At 37.6% G+C, this 22,665-nt stretch overlaps 1 protein-coding gene across 4 annotated transcripts in view; it reads left to right on the top strand.

Annotated features, from left to right (window-relative positions):
- BANK1 (B cell scaffold protein with ankyrin repeats 1) overlaps positions 1-22,665 on the top strand; it is a 167,161-nt gene that overhangs the window by 23,381 nt on the left and 121,115 nt on the right. For all 4 annotated transcript variants that reach the window (XM_080386518.1, XM_080386519.1, XM_080386517.1 and 1 more), the window contains 4 exons: positions 714-1,112; positions 10,114-10,179; positions 16,261-16,317; positions 21,677-21,825. In XM_080386518.1, coding sequence (XP_080242644.1) covers positions 714-1,112; positions 10,114-10,179; positions 16,261-16,317; positions 21,677-21,825 — 671 coding nt within the window. The remainder of the gene's footprint in view (positions 1-713; positions 1,113-10,113; positions 10,180-16,260; positions 16,318-21,676; positions 21,826-22,665) is intronic.

Genomic DNA, 22,665 nt, shown 5'->3' with positions numbered 1-22,665 from the left:
GCTCACAACAAAAAAATAGTTTCCTGATGCTCAGAGGGAGCCTCCTGTGTTTCAGCTTGTGCCTGTTGCCTTTTACATACTGTCACCCTAGTTAACATGTGGAAGAGTATTAGTCATGTTTTACGTTTTGTGGCATCATGCTTTACATCTTGAAAGGAAAGCAGAACTAAAAAAATGTAGTTCTAGATTTATTTTTGTCAGGTTCGTAAATAGTTTTGTTAGAATAAGGACAAGAAAGAGAGATCGATAACAACTGTCTTAATACCATGCTGCCAAAATATCCTGAACATACAAATCGTGTTTCTAATGAAGTCAGATCATGTCCAGTGTTCAAATATATATGCTTTACCTCTACCATTGATAGCTAACTGTTGCATTTTTAATAGTATCACCTATTTGTCAAGAATCTAGGAGTAAGCAGAATGTGTGAATACGCTCTGCTTTCTACACTGCAATTTCAGTATTTATTCTGAAATACTAGTTGAAGCTATGCTAAACATATATTATTTTGAGCTATTTTACCAGCATTTTTGTGGGTGATCTTTCTGCCTTGGTCTAGAAATAAGTAGATGGTTATCATTTCAAGGTGATAACCTGTCCAGCACCTCAAGGTTTTTTAAGAGGGGGGGAAAACATAACTATCTGTCTTCTGATATTTATAATGGATTCAAAATGCATTTGAAATTATTTTTTAATATTTTTTTTCTCTCTAGGAAATACAAAGGATATTCTCGTAATATATGAACAAGAAGCAGAAGAGTGGGCTTTGTATTTAAAATCTCTTTTTGGACACATAGTGAATGAAGGAGGAATCTTACTCTACAATCTAGAGGCTTCATCTTTCAAGCACCGGGAGCTGTTCTCTTTACCCTGTTACAAATGTAAACTCCTGATACTATTGTGTGGACTTCTTAACTGCCTGAATCGAAAGAGGAGTTATTTTCTGGAGCAAGTTCTAAAACCTCCAGATAACGTGGTGATTCTACTTTGTGGGGTGGAGAACTCAGAGATTCTTTATGAGATACTGACCTTAGATGGAGGCAGCAAAGAGATTTCCACTGATCAGGAACCTGAGGAGTATCTCTCTGTTGTTACTGGAATTATTCAACCAGGTAATCTAAAACTGAAAACTTTGTATGGTTATTAAAAGTTAGCTGTATTAGTATCATTTGGAAGAAAAAGTGATATTTTTTCCAGAAAATCTGAATTATGTCTCTTCAGCTTGGTCCAGCAGTTTTAGTTTTGTGATGCATTTCTTATTGAAGTGTGATGAGATAGTGCACTCTTAGTCCAGCTTCATTTTTGCAGCAAAGCAGTTTTGGAAAGCCTCAAATCTGCTGCTGGCACCTGTGATCCTGCCATCACTTCATGGTCAGATTGAAGACCTGATATGCACTTGTTTCTCTGTTTCTTGGATTTACAAATCTCAGAAACTGTACAAAACTAGGGGTTTATGTTTTATCTCTTTCAAAATGCCGTAATGTGACAGTGTATATATATATCTCTTTAGATAAATCTGACAGTGAAAAATAATTACTAAGACCCAGTTTTGTGGATGGCATCATTTTCTGTGTGACACAGAAAATAAGAGCAGAAGTTTCTTCCCCTTTTGCCAACCCAAGTAGTAAGGACTAAAACTATCCGGTTTGTATGTTTTTACACGTCCACGGAAACTACAAAGAAGCATTGTTGTAGAGATTAGCACTTCTGGAATGTAAGTAAACCTCCTCTCCTGAGAGTGAGAGGTACTGAAATGGCAGTCTGTACACATGGTTTAGTTTAACCTGAAGTTTAACTTTGTCAGGCTGCACAAATATAAAGAAGAAATAGCTTTAGAAAGATAGACGCATGGGCCATTTTGGAAAGGTGATACAAGTTGTGTACAGGTTTCAACTAAATAGCTGTGTGTTTTGCTTTAAAAGCATACTTACTACTAGTTCTTTATAGTCTATAGATCTCTTACCTCCTCTCAGCTCTTGCTATGTTATCATGATTTTATCTAAGCAGAACATTGTGTTTCTGTCTTTGTTACCTGCAAGGTAACCTCCATTTTACTGGAATGAGAGTTTGGGCTTGAGAAAGACATCCTGCAGTTCAGGGTTCTTACTTAGAAATTAACCAGGTTTTGGGTGCAGATGAGCAACCAAGAATATTCTTTTGAACACAGGGATAGAGAGACCCTAGTTCAGTCAGTGTGACCTATCTAGATGTCCCTAATGCCTTGTGCTTGAGCGGATAAACTTAAGCTTACTATGAGGCTTGCAAACCTGCCCAGAATGTGTCTACACACAGTGTGGCTAATATCATATCAGTGTTTTCAAAACAAAGTTTTAAACTTCTCCTGCCTAACCATCTCCTGTTCTAACATTTCTTGCTGTCCAGTATTTTTTAACCTTTTCCTCAGTATATCTTTTCAAGTGTCTCTCAGACTTTTTAAGTTTTGGGGGTCATTACAGCTTTTTACTGGAATGAAAACAGCGGGTCTATGCTCTCTCTATGTGTGTGTATACAGTAGGGAGCTGGGTCCAGAAGCAGTCAGTTGCACAGGAAATTGCAAACTTTTCTGATAAAAGTGTTTCCTAGAAGACAGATGATGGTTCTTTTCTTAGGTCTGTGCATTCGCAGAAGTATTTATTGCATGTGCCCTTACTTTGTAATGTCGAAAGACTAATTTTACTTACATTGTAATGTCGAAAGACTAATAAGTGCTCAAATGACCTTTTCTTTGGCAGTGGTCACTATCAGTAACTTAAGAGACAAGTACAAAGCTCAATTAGTGAATAGTTGTTGAAAGCCTCAGTCTCAATGTGTACATCTATACCAGGGATGCACAGACTGTAGCTGGGACAAGTTAAATTGACTGAACTAGATCCAGGACTGGGATTAGTGTTGCTGCCTGTGGTGCCTCAAGCTGTAAGCCCTCCTCCATACACATAGTTGAGAACTGCCTTGGCCCTGTTTTTTCTATATTGGTGTGCCCAGGCCATCAGGCAGGCCAGCTCAGATAGGTGCTTGCTAGGAGACCTCTGCACTGCTCTGTGTTGCACAGTGAAAGTATTCCAAGTGCTAGATTTGCTGTCACCTGGGTGTTGATTTAATCTCTGAGGGATGAAGATGTGTGTATTTTATCATTATTTACCTTTGCTTAAAGGTAATGGTGACTGTTTGCAGTGTCTGTATTTATGATACACTTTTGTAGAACCCTGTTAAGTTCTTAGCCTTTGTGATATCTGTGGCAGGGATTTTGACAGATTACACATCTGGGAAGAAGATTTTTCCCTTGTATTTAAAATGGCTTGCTAAGGGGTTATTAAGTATGCTTGGATTATTTTTGCTTTGGAGCAAATTTTATGCCTTTCTTCAGGACTATGCATTTACGAGATTTCCCATATCTCTTCATATGGATCATCATCTTCTGTCATTTTAAATTGTTTTCAGTGCTTATCCCTTGTCCCTTACATTGCTTTTGGAGATACAGATGAAAACACTTCTGTGTATGTTCTTCATGCTTTCCCATTCCTTTTTTTTTTCCCCCATAAACTCTTCATTGCTGTTAACTTCTTCCTCCATGCATTTGCACCTCCTTTTCTCCTCAGTATTAACAAGAGCTATCACTTTACTGAAGTCTAAAAATTTAGTGATGCACTTTAATTACAATGATTACATGGCACTATGCTGCTCTACACCACTGCAACTAAATTCTGTTAATCCCTTAGGGCAGCATGGTATTGAGATCCTAGGTCTAATTGATGCCAGGGCTCAGGAATGACTTGTAGGTAGTTAGAACAACTGGAGACGGATGCTAAATCAGGTTGTTACCTCACAGTCTTGAAGAATTTTAATAATAGCTTAGGTGCTAGTAATCACCACCCTTCCACTACAGCTTTCTCCGTACTTTGCAAATTTCCTAGGCAAGGTAAGTTCTCAGCTGTGTCTTCTCTCCTAGATGCTATTCTCTTTGCATTGTCTTTATAGTCTGAGATGGAAAGAATGCAAAATAAAACTAATTTTATATGCCCCCCTCCCCCCCAGTTATTTTGCTGAAACCTACTTACAAGATGGTATTAGTTTCATCTTGTTGGAGCAGGTAGGGCTCTTTATCTGCTAAAACTTCTTTCTACCTTTTAAAGTAGTATATATGCAAAAAATTCTAGGCCAAACCCAATACTAATTAAAATGTTCAGTAAAACTAAATACAATGAAAGATGCAGGGGGGTTTGTACCCAATAGAGAGCTTGTTTGCCCTGTAATCTGATTCAAACACAAAATCTGAAGGGTTTGTAATTTCTGTTTGAACATGTTCTTGGAGGAGTAAAGGGAGAACTGAGACATGGCAACTGGCCTAACATATGTTTCCTGGATGGTGACAGATTTTATTATATTCACCTTATGCATGAAGAGGAACATAAATATTTTTATTGATGTCAAAATATTCCTTTAGCAGGACTTGTTCACAAAATACTTCACTGTTTGAAACCTCTACCTTTTAGATTTAGAGTTGGTTTTGAATTTTGTGTAAGGGCTTATTGTCATAAAAAAGATAAACCTCAGGGAAAGAGTAGAACATTTAGAAATTCTTTTATTCAGTGTTAACATTTAAGATGGCCCAGTGTGACTCTAGAATTCTGACTTAGCTTTAACAGCTTTCTCTAATATTGCTGAAAGTAGAATCAGGAGACACATTTTGTTTGCATCTGTCTTTTCCCTTCCCTTTTTCTTTCTACAGCTTCTCCGTGGTCTGCTGAAGTGTGTACCCCTTTTTATATTAAATTGACATACTTTCAATGTACCCTGGTGGATTTTAGCCTAGACATAGCTGGGGTTTTTTTGTTTAGTCTTGAAACACTTCCACTTCAAATTCAGGCGAGCCTTATGTTTAAGCAGGAGATTTGTAGATACAGATAGATATTTGCAGCTGGAGGTAGTTACTTGGCACTTTAAATGTCCTGAATTCCCTGTAGTTATTCGTGCCTCTGTACTGATGATTCAAAAATAATTTTCTGTGACACTGTTTCTAAAGTGTGCTGACACTTTTATGAGACTTTTTTTGTGGGACTTTCAGTACAGCTCAGGAATCAGAAGTATCCATTAGTGTGCTTGCTGTTTTATTAGGTTTTGTTGTTTACAGTTCAACTAAACAACACTTGTCACTTCCACTTCCAGCCTTTTCTCTAAGCAGTGTTATGCTTTTTTTTCTTTCTTTTTTTTTCTTACACCCCCCCCCCAAAAAAAAAAAAAAAAAAGAAAAAAATGAAATAATGAAGAGAATCTACTTCTAGAAAATCTGATATTTGGGAACTGCTCAACAAACTTATGTGTATCTATTCATTACCTGCTATTTTATCAAAAAGTGAGAAGAGGTATGTCAAGTGACATAACCCAACTAGAAAACTCTATTTACTGTTTTGAAAGCCCAGGAAAGATTCTCAGAATGAATATGTAACTTTTATCTGAGACAGCAATATGCTGTTAATTTCTGATTGTTACTTAAAAAATATTCAGTGTACCTGCACACAATTTTAATCACCATGAAAAGGAATGTTAAGAAAACTCTTTTTGCAACTACTAGTAAGGTTTAGATCTGAAGTAATGAGATACTAGCTGGGTATTTGTCTCTAATAGTAAATGAAGGACAAAGAGGCTGGGAGCTTATGATAGGGCTTAGCATACAAATCTTCAGCCTGCTTCAAATATGGGGCTAATTTTCATTGTGCAGGTCACAGAAAAAGAGGAATAAATCACTATATTTTTACCATATGCTTTTATGGTATCTCTTGTTTCATTTCTAGAACAGTGGCATAGGTTTTATTGGAATTGTAACAGGCATTTGGATATAATGTTGAATACTGAAGTAATACTTCACATTCTGAATCACTTCTTTGCTTGTTCTGTAAAATCCTCTTCACATTGGTACTCAAATATGAGTAACCAATAATGATACATTTTCCTAGACTGTCAGCAAGACTTGTGCTGATGAGCTAAACCCCTTAATTTAGGTGGAACTTTATCATTCTCTTCAGTGGGCAAGTGTTTCACCTATGTTTCGACAATGACTTGCAATCTACGAAGAAATGAAGCTGACAAGCACGAAGTGCTAATAGGAACCACCGTTGAAGAGAAAACAGAATCACTAGAATTTTGGGGTTGGTTTGTTTGTGAGTACTGAATACACTGTGGCTTTGTGTGTGTGAATTAAGTGTCTTGATTGTAAAGATTTCTTACAAGGACACACAAGATTGAGTAAATGGAGGGAGGAATGGAGGTAGTTCTGGCCTCGTTCACTGTAGAGGAATGAAGGCAGTGGGTTGATTAGCATTGATAACATGCAGCTGTGACCTTGCCTCAGAGGCAGTGGGTTGATTGACATGGATAATGTGCAGCTGTAGCTCGTTCCCGCTAAGTGGTTAAATAGCCCTGAAGATTGTAGGAGATGGGGGTTGAGTGGAGGAGGAGTTGTGTGGTCTGATTGCTGGGGGAAGGAGATACAGCACAGACAGTCGAATCTGACCAATGGTAAAGCCTTGTTGCAGTCTGCTAGTTTGTATGTGCTGCAACAGTTTGCTGCTGTGGAAGTTGCAGTAGATGAGACTACTTAGTTGTGCCTCTCTTTCCTCCTCCTTCAATGTATTTACAATCAGGCAGTGGATACCACTGTTGGTGCTTTAAGGTAATGAGGTCATCTGCTTATTGAGGAGCACCTCAAATGCCAATTAAATTTTTTTATTAAAACAAAAATAATCTGTATGAATTTATCATAGGCAGAAGGACAGAAAGGACATTTTGTTAGTGGAAGTATGCTCCAGTATAGTCCTAGTTTCTGTTTTGCCCTGCCAGTGAGTCTTTGGACGGCTGCGAAGATTACCAGATTGATAAATTTTCCTGAGATGTTCTGTTTCTCCATCTCCACAGAGGATGATTGCTGGGATGCCAGTGCCCCGATGGGGATTTTTAATGGGGACAGCTGTCAACAAAAAACAAGTTAGTGTCGCTTTTTTTCATCTGGTATGTGATCCTGGCTATTTCAAACCAGAAGAGAAACTGAAGTGGCAGCCTGGAGGTGGCAGCCACAGATGGGATTTTGAAACTACCACCCCCTGCTGCTTAAACTGTTTGAGTTCTCTGTTTTTTCTCGTTCCTGCAAAATCCAGAAAAGGCTTAGTTAATTATGTAGTCTGGTTTCTAGGCAGCTCATGTTTTGATCTGTCTAGCCAGTCGTGGTGACCTGTACCCCTGGATTCTGAAGTATGCATCATGTATGTAATGTGTTTTCCTCTTACTTTTGACACTAAACTGCTTACACTTGGAAAAGTAAATACACTGACATCTTAAAGTGAATGTTTTTTAACACTTAGGACAACCTCATAAAAGGTTTTATTAATAATAAAAAATGTGGCTAGAACAAAAACATTATTGCAACAACATGTACTAATTTAATGTAATCTGATTCTACTGTTGCTTCTTTAGGTTATATATTTTAAAATTAATTAATGGATTTATTATCATTAGTCTGTTCTTTCAAGGTTGCAAGTGGACACCATCCAAATTTATGTCTTGTTTATGGCACAACAATGATCAGTTAGTATTTAGTTGCAGTTGTGGTGTTATTTCTAAAGTTTACAAATAATTCAAGATTTCCAGCAGATATTTTGCAGCTAGAACCGTAATATGGCTGTATGAATCTGTAGTTTTACATGTCCTTCACATAATGCATTATTGATAACCACAGTGCAAAACATGATGAGAGTCAATCACAATTACTGAAAAGTTGTTGTTGGTAGGCATCTAGAGAAGTTTTCTGGAAATGCATTCCTTGTATATTTTGTGGCACACACGTTTTGTTACAACAAAATTGCTATTTGCAATTTCACCATGATGTATTTCTGTTGAGTTAGTGCCAGCTTTTTGAAAATAGGATACAATGTGTCGTGTGGTTTTTCAGATTTGAAAAGTTGTAACACCTATGTAGCACCTACTTAATTTCATACTGAAGAAAACTTTTTTATTTAGAATCAGATTTTGCTCTTGTTAGGGTCTCTCTGTACGTACTTAAATGGCTATAAGGACAGATCTTGGTCCAGAAAATGTTATTACAGTTAGAAAGTTAGGTGTTCAAATGTCAAAAAGATACAGGCACAAATTAGCCTATTAAACTTTAGGTAGGACCATTGTTCATTGCATTGATTGCCTTTAATTATGTAAGTGCATTCTTCCTCCCCCGCTCCCCCACGAAGAACCTGCCCTCATTAGTATACAGGATAAATAGTGCTCAGTTAATTACCAGTTATTTGATACTTTGTTTTGTGTTTGAGTTTGCAGTTGCATTATTTATGTACTGAATGCCATTCAAATCCTGTTGAGAAAACAGAATTATTAATTTCCTAATGTGCATTCCTGTAGAACTCTGTTCTGTATTGAGTACTGTCAAACAGTAGGTTATCATTTTATGTACTAGTATTTAGCATGATTAGGGTGAAGCATTTCTTCCAGTTCTGAAATCACTTTAAGACATTACTTTTCATAACACATAACAGTATACAATATTTTTTTTATGTTTATATTCAAACTTCCTTTAATTTCAAATGCATTTGTGACTGCTGAGATGTCTGCAGGTCAGCTGTAACGTCTTTCGTATAAAGTGCAATGCAAAACTAATGAGCACGTCTGAAAAGCATGTTTTAAAAGCCTTCTAGCTTTTTGCCTGAAAACTTCAGGATGGGAACCTGTAATAACCTAAATTCTCTAGATCAGCAGTCAGCTAATATCGCTGCCCTTTCCCCTCACTGGAATTCTCTCCTCATTCACTGGACTTCTGTTATTACAAGAATAACTGAATCAAATCAGGTAAACAACACCTTCTTTAAGTACAAAACCACAAGTCAATGCCAGAGTAGGTCTAACTTGTGCACTGTCCACAAGATCAATTTAAAAGAAATAGTCAGCAATATACTTCAAAGGAGAAAGACTGCTTTTGAGTGTTTGGGTTTACGCAACCGTAATGAAGTCATTGTAATGCAATTGCTTTCCCAGGCTCCTCTTCGCATCCCAGCCTTGGTGCCCTTACTCAGTGACTCTTACTTTTCAGATTTGGTCCATTGTAGTAATATTAGTCACTTCCAGAGTACCCAGCAATATAACACAGGATCTTGACTGGGATCCCACAGATGCTGTGTAACAGCATGTTTGTTGAGTTAGTTGGATCTCACAATATGGAACTCAAGAAGGCCTTGTATCTCTTACGTGAATGTTACCTCAGATGTGGAAAACCAGGTGATAACTTGATCCAGCATAAAGAAAGAGTGGCATAGACAGACATTGCTTAATATGGCAGAAAGTCTCCTGGTGGTTACTAAGCCAAAAATAATTTCAGCAAATCGGAACTGACAGAGTTTTTTAATATTGGACCAGTATTTTACATGATGTGGCCATCGGTTTTTTTGACCCAATACTGGGAACTCTGTAGCCAGATTTATTGTGTTATCAAACACAGCCCTACACAGTTGTCTTCCAAACCCCAATGCCTGCATCCATTTTCCATTTCTCACTTTCCTGCATGGGATTTTTTTCTCTTTCATTTTTGCCCCACTCCTCTTGCATTGTTTGCTATATTGACTTTCAGGCAAACTTCTCTTCTTCCTGAAGTCCATTTTTCTTACCTGCTATAGTAAATTGAAAAGATCAGTCACAGGAATGTTTATTGAAAAAAATTTAAATACAGTTCCATCTCAAGATGTGTCTAGGCTTGTTCCTCTCCGCTAGTCCTTGGATATTTTTTTTCCTATCTGCAAAACTTTAGCTTTAAAATAGCTTTATCTTACATCTTAAATAACATACAGAATTACATCTAAAAAAAGAAAATGGAAATTGCTATCATGGTATTTCCTTATTTCTGAGAGTTTAGGTTGCTTAACTGTTTTATTTTACCATTTTTTTTTCTTTTTTTTTTTTTTCCTAGCTTGATTTCTGATGTTAAGATCTTCCTTAGAGCAAAGTAAAGATTCTATGAAACAATCGAAGTAGGATAGTAGTGGGATGAGATAGTGTCATGAAAGTCAATGACCAGTTAGGGATATTTCTAGGTAGATACCATTAAAAGAACTTAATCTTTTTTCCTAGGTAAGCCACAGAATGAAAATCCTGGAGACTCTTTGTCTTACATTTATGAAGCAGTTCTTGCAGATGGTGAGTTGAATTCCCCTTGCATTTACTTGAATAAAGCCAGTACTCTTCAGAAAATTAAATTTGTTTTCTTACATCTTGTCAGACATGAAAGGCAATAAATTAACCTTACTATAGCATACAGTTGTGTAGAGGAACATGCCTTGTTCTCAAACATCCACCCACAGATCTATACCCACACATTCTCATGAGGAGTGTGAAAAGGGGACAGAGATTCAGCTGGGACATTTCCTTTTTTTGTTTTGTTTCAGAGTAGAGAAATGGAGAGCTTTCTTTTTGTGTTCCCAGCTTGTAGCAAAGAGAGAGCTGATATGAAATTGCAGATCAGTCCTACTCGCATTACATTTGTAGCATCGCTCATTGTCAGACAGTTTTTGGGAGAAGACCTGCATCATGACTTCAGTGCCTGTTGATATTTGTCATTCTGGTTTATTTATATTTGTGAAAGCCCATAAAGAGTTATAGTAGAGAAAACAGGCAAAATCTCCACTTCCTAGTGAAGAGCTACATAGCATCTTTCCTATCCCCAGTTCTTACTTAACTTGATTTCTGGGTTGACACTGTTGTGTACTGATCGGCTTAACAGCAGCATCATGCTAACTGATAGAAAAGCTTGAGTAAGTTATTTTGGAGTTCCTGGTATAGCAGTTCTGTGCTGCTGGACTCTAAGGTTAGTGACTCTATGGGTTGTCTTTGCTGGCAAAGTGGACCGCTGCAAGCTCAGTGACTCTTCCTTACTGGCACTAATTTAGTGTACATGTCAATGATGTGTGGAGTTTAGAATTTTAGCTGCTTCAGTTAATTTCAAGACACCAGCATCAACCTGTGTGCTTTTAAATGCTCCAGTTATTCCTGCTCACCATGCTTTCATTCACAATGCAGAAGAATTTTGGAGCATGCACGTTGGATTCTTTTCAGATAAAGCTAAAAGGGAAAATGCACTTATGGTGCTCACTGGGTTCACTTCAGACACTGAAAGGTGTGCATTCTACAGGTCTAGACCAGAACTAGTTGGAAATATGCCTCTTTGAAATGTGGAAGGGAGTATTTAGCACCAACTGTTTCTCTCTACTAATTTTTTTTCTATTGGTCTCCCGCTCCTTTCTGATAGGAACTGTTTATGACTTTCTTGGCACCTTGAGTGTACCGGTGTGGTCTCAAGCAGAAAACTCCTGGAAAGCTGCAGTGTTTTATGCCTACAAACCTACTGTCAAGGTTTCCAAGGATATCTCTTTTGATCGTGTGTTGAATGTGCCATGGGCCAGTGCATTGAAGAAGTTTGTTAATATAAAGAAGGAGTTTTGTTATTACTGGCTCATCATCCAGGTGCTCAATAAGCTGGTGTCACTGTACCTGTCATTCATGAATGTGATGTCCAAAAAATGAGACAGTAAAAGAGGGAGTGGTCAGAGAGAACAGAATCCTAAGAAAAGAAAGGACTAGGGAATTGTTTCTCCAAGCTACTCCCATGTTAAACCCTGACTCTCTTTATATGAATCCTTTTCTGCTTTTATAGGTGGACTTGAAGAGCAGCGTAAGTCCAAGTTTCCCATCAGCTGAATGGTTGATGTCGTATTAAAGTGAACTGAGGATTTTCCAGCTAAGAAAATCTTGTATTAAAATAAAAAATTTCACTTAATCTTCGCTCAAGTTGCCTGGACCACAGTTCTCAGTCAGCTTTTGGTAGTTGACAGCATTGATTGTATGTAGCCTGTGCTGGTTAACAATGTTTAGTTACTGCTAAGAGGACCAAAAAGATTCTCAATTGCTGTGATGAGTGAAAAGGCCAACTAGAAAAGAGGGTTTCCCAATAATTGTATCCTGAATGTGAGGTTCAGACTGACTCCCGCATGAGTGTAAGGCAATACGTGGTCATTTCTTCTGTGGTGGTGCAATAGGGAGCAGTGATTTGATACCACTGCAGAACTTTGGAAGGAAAAGTAGCCCAAGAAGTGAAATGATCGCAGTTTCCAAGATTCAGCATGTCAGTCTTTACAAAGCCAAGAAAGGAAATATGGCAGCTGCAAATGAGCCAGTGTTTGTGCCCTGTAGAAAGCAGGTTGATCTTCAGGTAACGAGACAGGATTTGGCTTTGGATGAATTCTGAAAAAATGTTTCCGGGCACTTTTTGTTCTTCTTTTTTCTTTACAATAAGAAGGAAGTGTATGCAGCGCTAAATTGTATGTGTGACACAAAACAGAAGTGTCAGGAGGCATTATAAACCAAGAAAGGATTTTTGCTAGAATCCTGTAAATTCACAAAATAACAGCACTTTATGTAAAGTCTGAAGTGGGGACTGGCATGCTGAAATCTGAGGTTTGTTTTGACTGCACAGATATTGTACGAAAGAGGGATAAGTCAAGGGAAGATGGAATTTAGACTTTAACTGGAATGAAAGTTAAACAGATCAGAAGTGTAAAGCTAAACAAGAAATCTAAAGCAACAAGGGTGGGAAGAACAGTAAGTGGATGACAGGACACATAAAAAAGCCCTAGACCATAACAAATTATATCCAATAAAGCAAAGATAGATGGGGAATGAGCAAGCACTAACAAATCAATAAGAAGTGATTGACTAAAGTGCAATTGTGCAAGGCCTTGAGGGAAAAGGTCAGACAGTACATTGGAAAATGGAAAAACAATATGATCACTGAGATCCTTTTGGGGAATACGAGCTACAGGCAGATGTGAAAACAATTGATTTGCCTAGTGAGTGATGGAAAAGATCCAGTTGTGGAATGCTAATCACCGTGATATGAATATATGAGCACTTATTCCTGTAGGTGATAATAGAGCAAGTCAGCTCTTTAGCCACTCAGAAATGTTATGTGTTTGCTGTGTTTCTTGTTTCTATATAAGAAAAGTAGACTTATTTTTATTACTAGATAGCTGTATTTTGAGAAGCTGTTGTGGTTCCTCAGGAAATTTTTTGCTCCCCAAGGAATCATTATTTATAATTTGTACTAAGGTTGGAAAAGTGAAGCAATCTTACTAGAATCTGGGTGTAGAGCCTTGTACCCACACAGATAAAATGTGAATGCCTTATTGTAGAATTGGCATTCAATATTTTACCTGCAAAATAGAGCTATCCTCAGATTTAGATACTCATTAGGTAATACTCAGCTTCAGAAAAGTCTGTTCCCCAGCTGTGAAACAGTTCTGTCTTTTTTAGCATGTGCTATTGAAGCTTGTAATCCTAGCACTAATTAACTGGACCAATTAAGGACAGGCAAGCAGAGCACAAAAAAGGTGGTTTTAAAATATAATAGCTGTCTTCCTATTAAGTTTAACAGCAGACATCTTTTGGTTCTGCTCAGAGGTCTCATCAATCTAACTTAAATGTGCATGTTGTGTTACCTGTAGCCTTTACCAAACTAAACCAGAGAAAGGCCAGGCCTTTGTAACAAAATAGGTGGCATCCCTTCTGCAGATAAAGAAGAGCTATAGGAGTACCTCTTTCTGCTATACTGTTCTTTCCTATAATGCTATCTGAAATCCTGTTTTACTAAAATGTGGCTCTTTTGGGGTCTAGGTGTTGGGTTAAAGGACAGTGTCTTAAAAGATAAAGACCTCACATTACTTTCCTATTCGTAACCCTAGAAAAAGGAAAACAATCAGGAGTTAGAAAGCAAGCATAGGTTTCAGAAATGTCTAAAAAACATCACTCTTGATTGTGTTCCGGAGAAAGTAGTGTACCTTTTAGCCTGCTTTAAGGTTCAGTAGATTTTAGCTATTTCAAACCAAAGGTGGGAGTAAATTGCAAACCAGCCTGTCCCCTAGTGAGTCAGTCTTGCTGACAACTGACTTTTTTTTTTTTTCCCCCCCCCTTCTTTAATACCAAATGTGTCTGGTGTGAATCTTTCTGCTGACAGCAGCTGTGGCAGCGTGGCACAGGGAGACATGTGGTCTCTTAGATAGACAAGTTCCATGTAATTTATTGTTGTACAGATAAAGAACAGCATCATAAATTTCATCCAGGCATTGGTAAGAGCCCTGTGCAGGTATTGGAGCTCTGCTGGTCATATGCAGGCTAAAATACGCTGTTTGAGCTGCTGCAGTCCAAGCTGGCTTGTGTTACCAGAGTGATTCAAGGGATGCTGTAACATGGAGTATATTTGTCTTGTGTCAGTAAACATTTTCATGCTATTAATAATATGTATCCTGTACTTTGAGTAGGGCAAAGGCTGAGAATGCCAGCTACCAGCATTTCTCCCCCAGCCTCTCCCAATGCAGTTGTTAAAGGACTTCTTGTTTATGTTAAACTTCATGTCCTTTCAGCCATGTAATTTTTTGAACTTTCATGACTGGAAAGAGTATTCTTTATCAAGAGAATAGCTTCAAACATGGCCAAGAGGGGAAAGTTTGGCTGCTCACTAGTAGTTCCTTGAGGGCGGTATCTGTAAAAACTTAACCCATATTCAGCCTGATATGTGAACATTTGGCCTGCCTGACAGGTGTGCTTCCCTGAAGTATGGCTTGATTCTAAAGTGCTTCTCTCTAGCTATGTTCTTTTAGATCTATGTAATTCAAAATGTAACCTCGTGTCACATCTCTGTACAAGCACAGTGTGCAGTTTGTGCCAGGCCAGTTATGAGAAGCTTGAATTGTAGTTATAGAAATATAGAGCCACTAGGCAGCTACAGCTAGCCCCTCTGGAATAATAAGGAAGTTGCAGGACCATTTTATCAGGCAAACACCTTTTGGAGGTCTGCTCACAACTGTGGATGCCTCTGCGTATCAGTCCTTTTGTCTTCAGTGGTAATTTGAGTCAGCAGCAGGAGGATAACCTGTCGCTGTTCAAACAGCACATCTCAGATTTGGGGCAATGTTTAGTGCTGTATAATCCTTCACTGAAACAGAGGTAAGGTGTGTGTGTGTGCGCTGATACCCCAGAGAAATGGAATAGAAATGCCAGCTAGAGTGTTCTTACTCTGGTAGAACTCCAGTAACTCTGAAGTGGATAGATGGACTCTTCAATAAAACATCAGGCTTTAATAACTGAGAACTGCTGGTACACACAGAGGGCCAGACTTCAGTTTGCTTCTCCCTGGAGAAGAGACAGGATAAAAGCATGCAGAATGTAGAAAGTGGAAATGACAGGCTTGGGCTCCATCAACAGTTCTGCTCAGCAGCTAAATGACCTCAGGCAGGTAGCTGTTATTTCCAAAATAATCAGTGTGCCTAACAGTTTAGGAACTCCTTGGGACTGTCTCACTATGTGTCTAAAGCTCACAGAGCAGTCATGCTATTAATACTGCTGGTACAGCTGAAAATCATATGTTTGACTGCAGTAAAAATAATAACATTAGTTGATAATATAGTAAAACATAAACTTAGTCCCAAAAAGCCTCTAAATGTATGCATCCTAACCAAAGCACTGATTGTTGAGTTTAAGTCAAATCTTTCTTCCAAGCCACAGACCAGTTACAAACTAGTTAGTTGTCATAGCCTTGGATTGTCTCTGAATATACAGTTACAGTTATATAAAAGTATATATATAAAGAAACATCTAGTTTATGTGGAAATTATTTCTTAAATATTATTAGTAAATTAATGGTAAATTGCTTTTTACTGTTTTGGGGTTATTTGAAGGCAGGATTTTTTGGTTTAACTATCAGATCCAATATGGCTACTCATAAGAAGACTTACATTGTGCTTAGATGCTTACATGAATCAATCCATTAGGCTACAATTATATCAGTGGGGTGTTTTTTATTGTTGTGTACAAAATTATACCTAATAATACAAGAACAGGTTGGTACGCACCTTTGCAATCAAATCAGCTTTTGCCTTACATGTATGAAGTGATGCATAAAGTATTAGATGTGGGGGCTGTTCCAGGGATTGCTCTGATAAGGGAGAGAAATAGATGTGAATGAAAATTACAGCACCATCAGTTGCTTAGATGACATAAACACCAACTCCAAATATTCAGAAAAGGAAAACCTGTTCTTCGTAGCTTTTAAAGGAACTGTCAACTTGATGCTTATTTGGAAAAAAAATTGTTCACCATAAATAAAGTAATAGCAACTTTTTGGAAATGTGCAAAATAGGCCAACTCACAGAAATCTACTGTTTTTGACAGAAGAATGCAGCCATGCAGGAGGAACTGGGACTGAGAATGCTTTTGAGAAAAACAAAGGTAACTGTCAATCTATTTGCAAAAGATAGATGATTCAGCATAGAGAGAAAAATTATTTAAAGCTTGTTTAGTAGTGGATATGTTTACCTTGGTCTGGAATTTACATGATGGAAAACAAATGAAAGAAGTTAAGATTTAAGTCAGATGTTTATATGTTTTAGAATGTATTTAATATTGTTCTGTGATTTTTAGAAACCTTTCTGTTCCTAAGTCCTCTCTCACCATCAGTAAAAGAAAATTTTTCAGCAGAGCAGAAAAAGGGATTTGCTTTGAAATCATATCTTAGATAGGGCTTATGGTAAAAAATAATAAATCTCATCTTCATGCTGAGGAAAACAGGCTCATTGAATGAAGCCCAGTGTGGTGAATGTTTTCTGCCTCCATGTTTCTCACAGCCTTTCTCAAGTCGTTTATAGAGCAATCCATGCAGTTAGAGGCTGCCTTTCCATCCCACTCTGCTGCACTTTTCTGAGTTCATGCAACATTTACAAATACCCATATGTTAAGAGGATTAGCTTTCATAAATGTGTATGATAAACTCATGGTTGATAGCAGAAAGAATATGACGTGCGTAAGTCTTGTTTCCTAATTTTTCCACATAACAGAAGGTTATTTTGGTTTTTTTTTGTATGGCTTTACTTTCATCCATTTTTCTGCAGAGCACACACGTGTGTTTGACTTGAAGGTTTTGAATTGCAATGAAGCTATTTACACATAAGCACCTTTTCAATTACACTTCACAGAACCCAGTGGGACCATCTCTGCCTTTACCTCATATTGTCTTGAGGAGGGGTCCTGCCATATTACATGGGATGACTCCTGCACTTACATGATCTGCTGAATTTAGCCTGAGTGTTCTTCCCTGTAATCCCCTTTGGCTTACTCTTTGACACTGGAACACCCTGTCTTTTCTTTCATGTGGCAGGTTGGCCACGCGCTTCATTACTTTTCCATTCCCTGCCATCTGCCTAACCAGATTTGCCCATATTTCTCATCCTCTTGTATGTTGTGTGATCTAGGGATAAATGAGGACCTTGTTTGTAATTCAGTTGCAGTTCTTCAGCTAGCATTGCTTTAGCAAGACTTGAGGAAGAACTAGCTAGCAGGTATTTTGCTTTTGTAAAGCCAACTAAATTTTGGCTGTGAGATTCATTCCATGGGTAGCCTTAGAAAACACATAAATCTTTCATAAGTTTGTTTCTGCTATTTTTAATACCCCTAATCTGTCACATACATTGTTGACTCAAAACACATAGCAAGTACCAAGTAATCAAAGACAGAGACAGTTTATAATACTCATGTAGGCTGCAATATGGATAGCTAAATAGTGTATTTGAAAAGTTAGAATTTGGTAGCGGGAAGGAGGTTGGATGTGGTGTGGAAGTTGTTCAGAAGCCATGGTGAGGCATTAATTGTTGAATCCACAAGAGAGTAGAGAGGCTTCATTAAAAATTCTGAGTTTATGTGTAGGAATGCAATTTCAAAGTCATTTTAATGAATTTGGTTAAAAATGTTAAATGAAAAGCAATAATGCATTCCAAAAGGCTTTGTGTAAAATATACCAAATTGATGTATTGAAGTTGCATGAATTAAGAGAACATTGAAGTAAAATTGAAAACATCAGCACTGTGCCCAATTAAGTGAATAACTGTTACAGTAAATGTGTGTGATTTTATTATTTAAATATGAACTTAAATTTAAGATCAATCCTTTCAATGTGACCATCAGCAGTAGATATTTGTCAAAAGTAAGCCAACAAAAGTAATGTGATGGAAATAGAGCATTACCCTCAGTAACAGACAGTAATTCCTGGTGGGAGAGACATGAATACTCAAGGGAAGATTATAACAGATTTTCCTTTCTTTTTAGCTTCTAGCTCATAGTGCTGTCTAAGGATCATTAGATATAGTTAATAATTTCTTATACTTCAATCCTACAAGAAAGGGTCCAATTTTATTAATCCATTATTATAATTGTTACTGCTGCATTTTAAGAATCTCACAGATAGGTCACCGTTATATAAAATGTTAAAAGAACACATTCACCAAGCAACAAATACCCTTTAATAAATCCTCTCTCTGATATTTCAGCATTATAATGATGTTCCTTTTATGTTTCTTTTAAGCTAATCTTCGCCTACAGTTTTAAATCCTTGTTAAATGATCATTTTTCTGAAAGCCTTAGCAATTAGTGGAGCTCCTTAGCCATTGCTTTCAGGTTAAAAGTGAGACTGTAAAGAGGATTCACAGTGAAGATGTCCAGAATGTAGGTGTTCAAAAGACCTGTACATCAGGCAACACCTTCTACCCACAATTAAACAAATACTGTCTGTACTTGTTCCATTTGTGTTACTAGAATCTCATTACTTTAGTATTAAACGCTTATGAGCTACATTGTTTTAGTTAATGCCACCAAGCCAAGTATTGCTTAATCTCTGATGTATTGTTTGTTCAGCACTGACAAATAACACTTGACATGGTTGTTTCATGTTCTGCATTTTAGGACAGTGTGTGCAACTGCTGGTAGGAATCTGAGTGCTGGAGATGGTTGCTCTGGAGTTTGGTTATTAAATATATAGTAGTGATAATAGAGATCCCTGTTACTCTTGGACTGTTGTACGTGTCTTTCACTGATTCTCAGGTAGACCTGACATTTAGTGAAAGAGGTTGTGCTTGATGGTTTTTAGCTAATAAATTGCTAACTGCTTTCACAGTCAGTAGGGGAATTGCTGTTTCTCTTGAATATCCAAGTCTGATGCAAAGGCTCCATTTTCTTCATAATTTGTCTGAACTCTAGGGCTGTGTAATCCCAATACTGACTGAGTTGAAGTCCTGATACTGTAGTTATATGTCACTAAGCATAATAAAAATACTAAAATACAATTAATGTGGGAGGAAAATATTATCCTAATTTCAACGAGCTTGTTAGCACTAGCATTGACCTTCCTAGTAGATGAATTATTGTGGACATTAAAAGGTGGAAGTTAATACTGTCATCTTTGATAAGCAGAGTGCAGGCTAGAAATAAAGCTGTCGTGAACTTCACATAGATTAGAATGCATCCACACGATCCCTGAAGAATGATCACTGACAGAAAGCTGACATCTGAAAATCCAGTGCCTACCAGATTTGTTATTCAGTCCTTTCATTTTGTCAATCTGATAATGAAATATTTCTTGTCTTTGCAAGACTCCTTTGCTTAAAGTGGAAGACAAATTTTCAGAAGAAGCATTCACCTCATATGAGTTGTCTTAAGTAAATTCTATGTGATTAAAATTTATGGGAGACTTAAAATATGAACACGTAATATTCCCAAAGTACGCGCTGTGGGCATATAGTATCCTAGCTGTTCACGTCAGCAAGGGTTCAGGCCTTCCATTTTCTGAAGGGCGGTGCTAAAGTCTAGTCTTCACAGTGATAATCGTAGAAACTAATGTTCTTACTTTTTGAGCTGGATTAGTTAAACTGCATTGAATTCTGCGTGGATTCTCATTCGGAATCAAAATAGCCTTTGTTCAGTGTAGCCTATTTAACTTTCAAAATAAATTAAAACAAGTGGAATTAAAACTATTTCAGTAAAGTATGTTTGCACGCAGGTTCAGTGTAATTTTATCAGTCTACACTGAATTCACAGTTTAAATTTAGAATGTTTGCTTTAAAGGCATGAGACTATAAGCAGGAGTAGGGTAGGAAAATTTACTAGCTGGTGACCAATGCTGAACCTGCACACCTTAGATGTTCAAAGAACCTTTAGCTTCCTTAATGAAACAAGGACAAATGATGCTACTTTTTTTTTTCCTTTCTTTTTTTTTTCTTTTTCTAAGATCTCTCCAACAACCAAAGCACACTTCTGGGAAAAAAAAAAGTCTACATCAGACATAGCATACCCAAGTTTCTGTACTGCATTGTCTGGCATAACTTCACGTAGCAGGCACATTTATTATAAAGTTTATGAAGTCTGTGCCTTCTTAAGCAAGGCAAATTTGGTAAGGAAAGGAAACATTTTGTATCAGATGAACTGATACATATGGGGGAAATAAAGGCAAGCAAGAAGTGAGAAAACTAATTGTAAATTACCAATACTGATGCTGGATGTAAATAGTTCTGTGCCGCTTAGGAGTACTGTGTGGTTTGTATAGCTCAGTCACTTGGGCACTTTTGGAAAAACCTCAAAATGGCTGCAGTACTTGTTTGAGCAAAGCCAAATTGCTACTGTTCTGTATTCTGCCCATCACTAATTTATATTAATATTCTACATTCATTTGAGAGGAAAATATGTGCCTGAAAAGTTATTTATGTCCTTGAATGTAATTGACTGTGAATATTCCATAATTTACAGTAATACAAGATACTCTTGATGACTCTCAGGATATTTTCTCACCAGCCAGTCAAGACTTTAACTCTGAGCTGCTCGGAATGATACTATTAATCTAACTAGGTTACTGCAATATGCTGGGTAATCCTGTGTGATGAAGAGCTGCTGCAGTCCTTTGAGATGGGTGACAAGAGCGTTTTGTACAGGGTAATGGAGTGTCTGGAAAGGAGTAGTAGTGATACAGCTGTAAAGTGGCAGGTGTGAAGAATAGCTTTTCTGAAATGTAGGCTTAGTCAGAGCTCTGCAGATGCAGTTGTCAGTTCTTTTATATTTTCTCATTAAAATTCTGTGATTTGGTGAAGGAATCGCTATGGCTTTTGGGCCTTTACTGGTATAGCAGAGCAGAAGAGAAACTGGTTGCAAGCTATCTGTATGACTGGCATAGCATTTCCAAACCCAGAATATCCTACACAAAAAATGTATGCCTTCAGTCATTCATTTTGTCTGTAAAGGAAGGCAGAGACCATAGCCTGTGTTAAGATCTTTGTCTACCGTCATAGTCACCTGGTCACAGGTATCACTGCCTTTACATAAATCCTTCCTGCAGCCAGGCAGGCTGATGTTGTAAATGTGTAGCATGTCCTTGTTTACATATAGAGAAAGCAAGAGTGGTAAAAATCCCGCTTTGTCCCAGTGTATGTGAGTTTGTTGTTCTGAGACTACAAAACTGGCTGATCTTGTGACTTCATTGGTCACAATGATTTTGGTGTAAAGGCCTTGTCTTTGACTTTACAAGACAAAATGTATGAGAAGAATCTGTTTATGTAAATGAAGGCTGCAGGTTCAGGACTTCAGAGGTGAGCTCTGATTATCAAAGGGGGGAACCTTACCACATTTGCAGAAAAAGGAATATTGCCAGGCTTTCATGCAGTGCTCTTAATGTGACTCCAAATGCCATATGAGTTATATATTGGAAACAACATCATTGCTATGTTTTGTTGCTGGGTTTGTTAACGATGTCCTCATTCCACATTATATATTTCAGGTCACCACACTAGCTCTGATGTTAACTTGACAGATGTCAGGAGAGTATCAGAAAAAACGGAACTCTGTTTTAAAACAGAGATGCTTTCTGAAACGTTAGAAACTAATGAGCAGTCAATACTGGTGCTTCCAGGAAGAATATCATGTGAGGTAAGGTTTTTGGGTGCTAAAATCGTTAGGATAACAGTCAGCGCTCTTCTCCTCTTCCTGCTGTAAACTCATTCATACTATTAACAGTTTTGAAAACCAATAGCAGGTAACAGGCCAAAATGAGAGTTCATCAAGACTGCAGTGGGGTTTATTTTGCCTTTGTCACATCCGCACTGCAGCCAAAAGATTTGTAAATAAAATAGTTTTGAGAGAGCCTCTGAGGGATTTTTATCTCTATTAGAATTTTTTGGCAGCTTGAGTAGAGATGTTAACTGTCATGTGGGCCTTGTAGTTTAGAGGGAGCGTGTTGTCAGGCACTTTTTGAGGGATACGGAGTGTCTCATGGCAAGAATCCATGATGGGTATATGGGTACATGCATATGTGGCCATACCACAAGTTACACAAGTGCTTGTGTGAGCATATACCTTGTCTAATTTTAAATTAAATCAGAAATATTTATATATACATATCTCCATGCATATCCAATGGACACAAATATTCATATGTGTTTGGTTTTAATCAGAGTTTCTGTGAGAAAATATATGAAAATATAAACAGAGGAAGTACAATATCCAGCACTGCATTAATTTATATAAATGACTGGCCACAGTCAGATTTTGAGGTTGCGGTGTTTATAGAACGTCATGTATTCTTGCTTGCTATCTGTCTTTCAAAGATGGCTTACGTTATTGCAATCAGTACAGTTCTAAGGGAGTAACATTCGCTCTCGTTCAGGAGGCAGTAGGATGGTATTGTATCACATTACCTGCTGCTTCTGTCTGTCTTTACTGGAAGTTCACTGTAAAGAATTTGAGTCTAAAGTATTTTAGGTGGTTCTT

The sequence above is a fragment of the Falco punctatus genome (assembly GCF_963210335.1).
Source record: "Falco punctatus genome assembly, chromosome: 1".
Classification (NCBI taxonomy): Eukaryota; Metazoa; Chordata; class Aves; order Falconiformes; family Falconidae; genus Falco; species Falco punctatus.
Note: the sequence above shows the minus strand (reverse complement) of the source record. Positions and strands in the feature narration are given on the sequence as shown.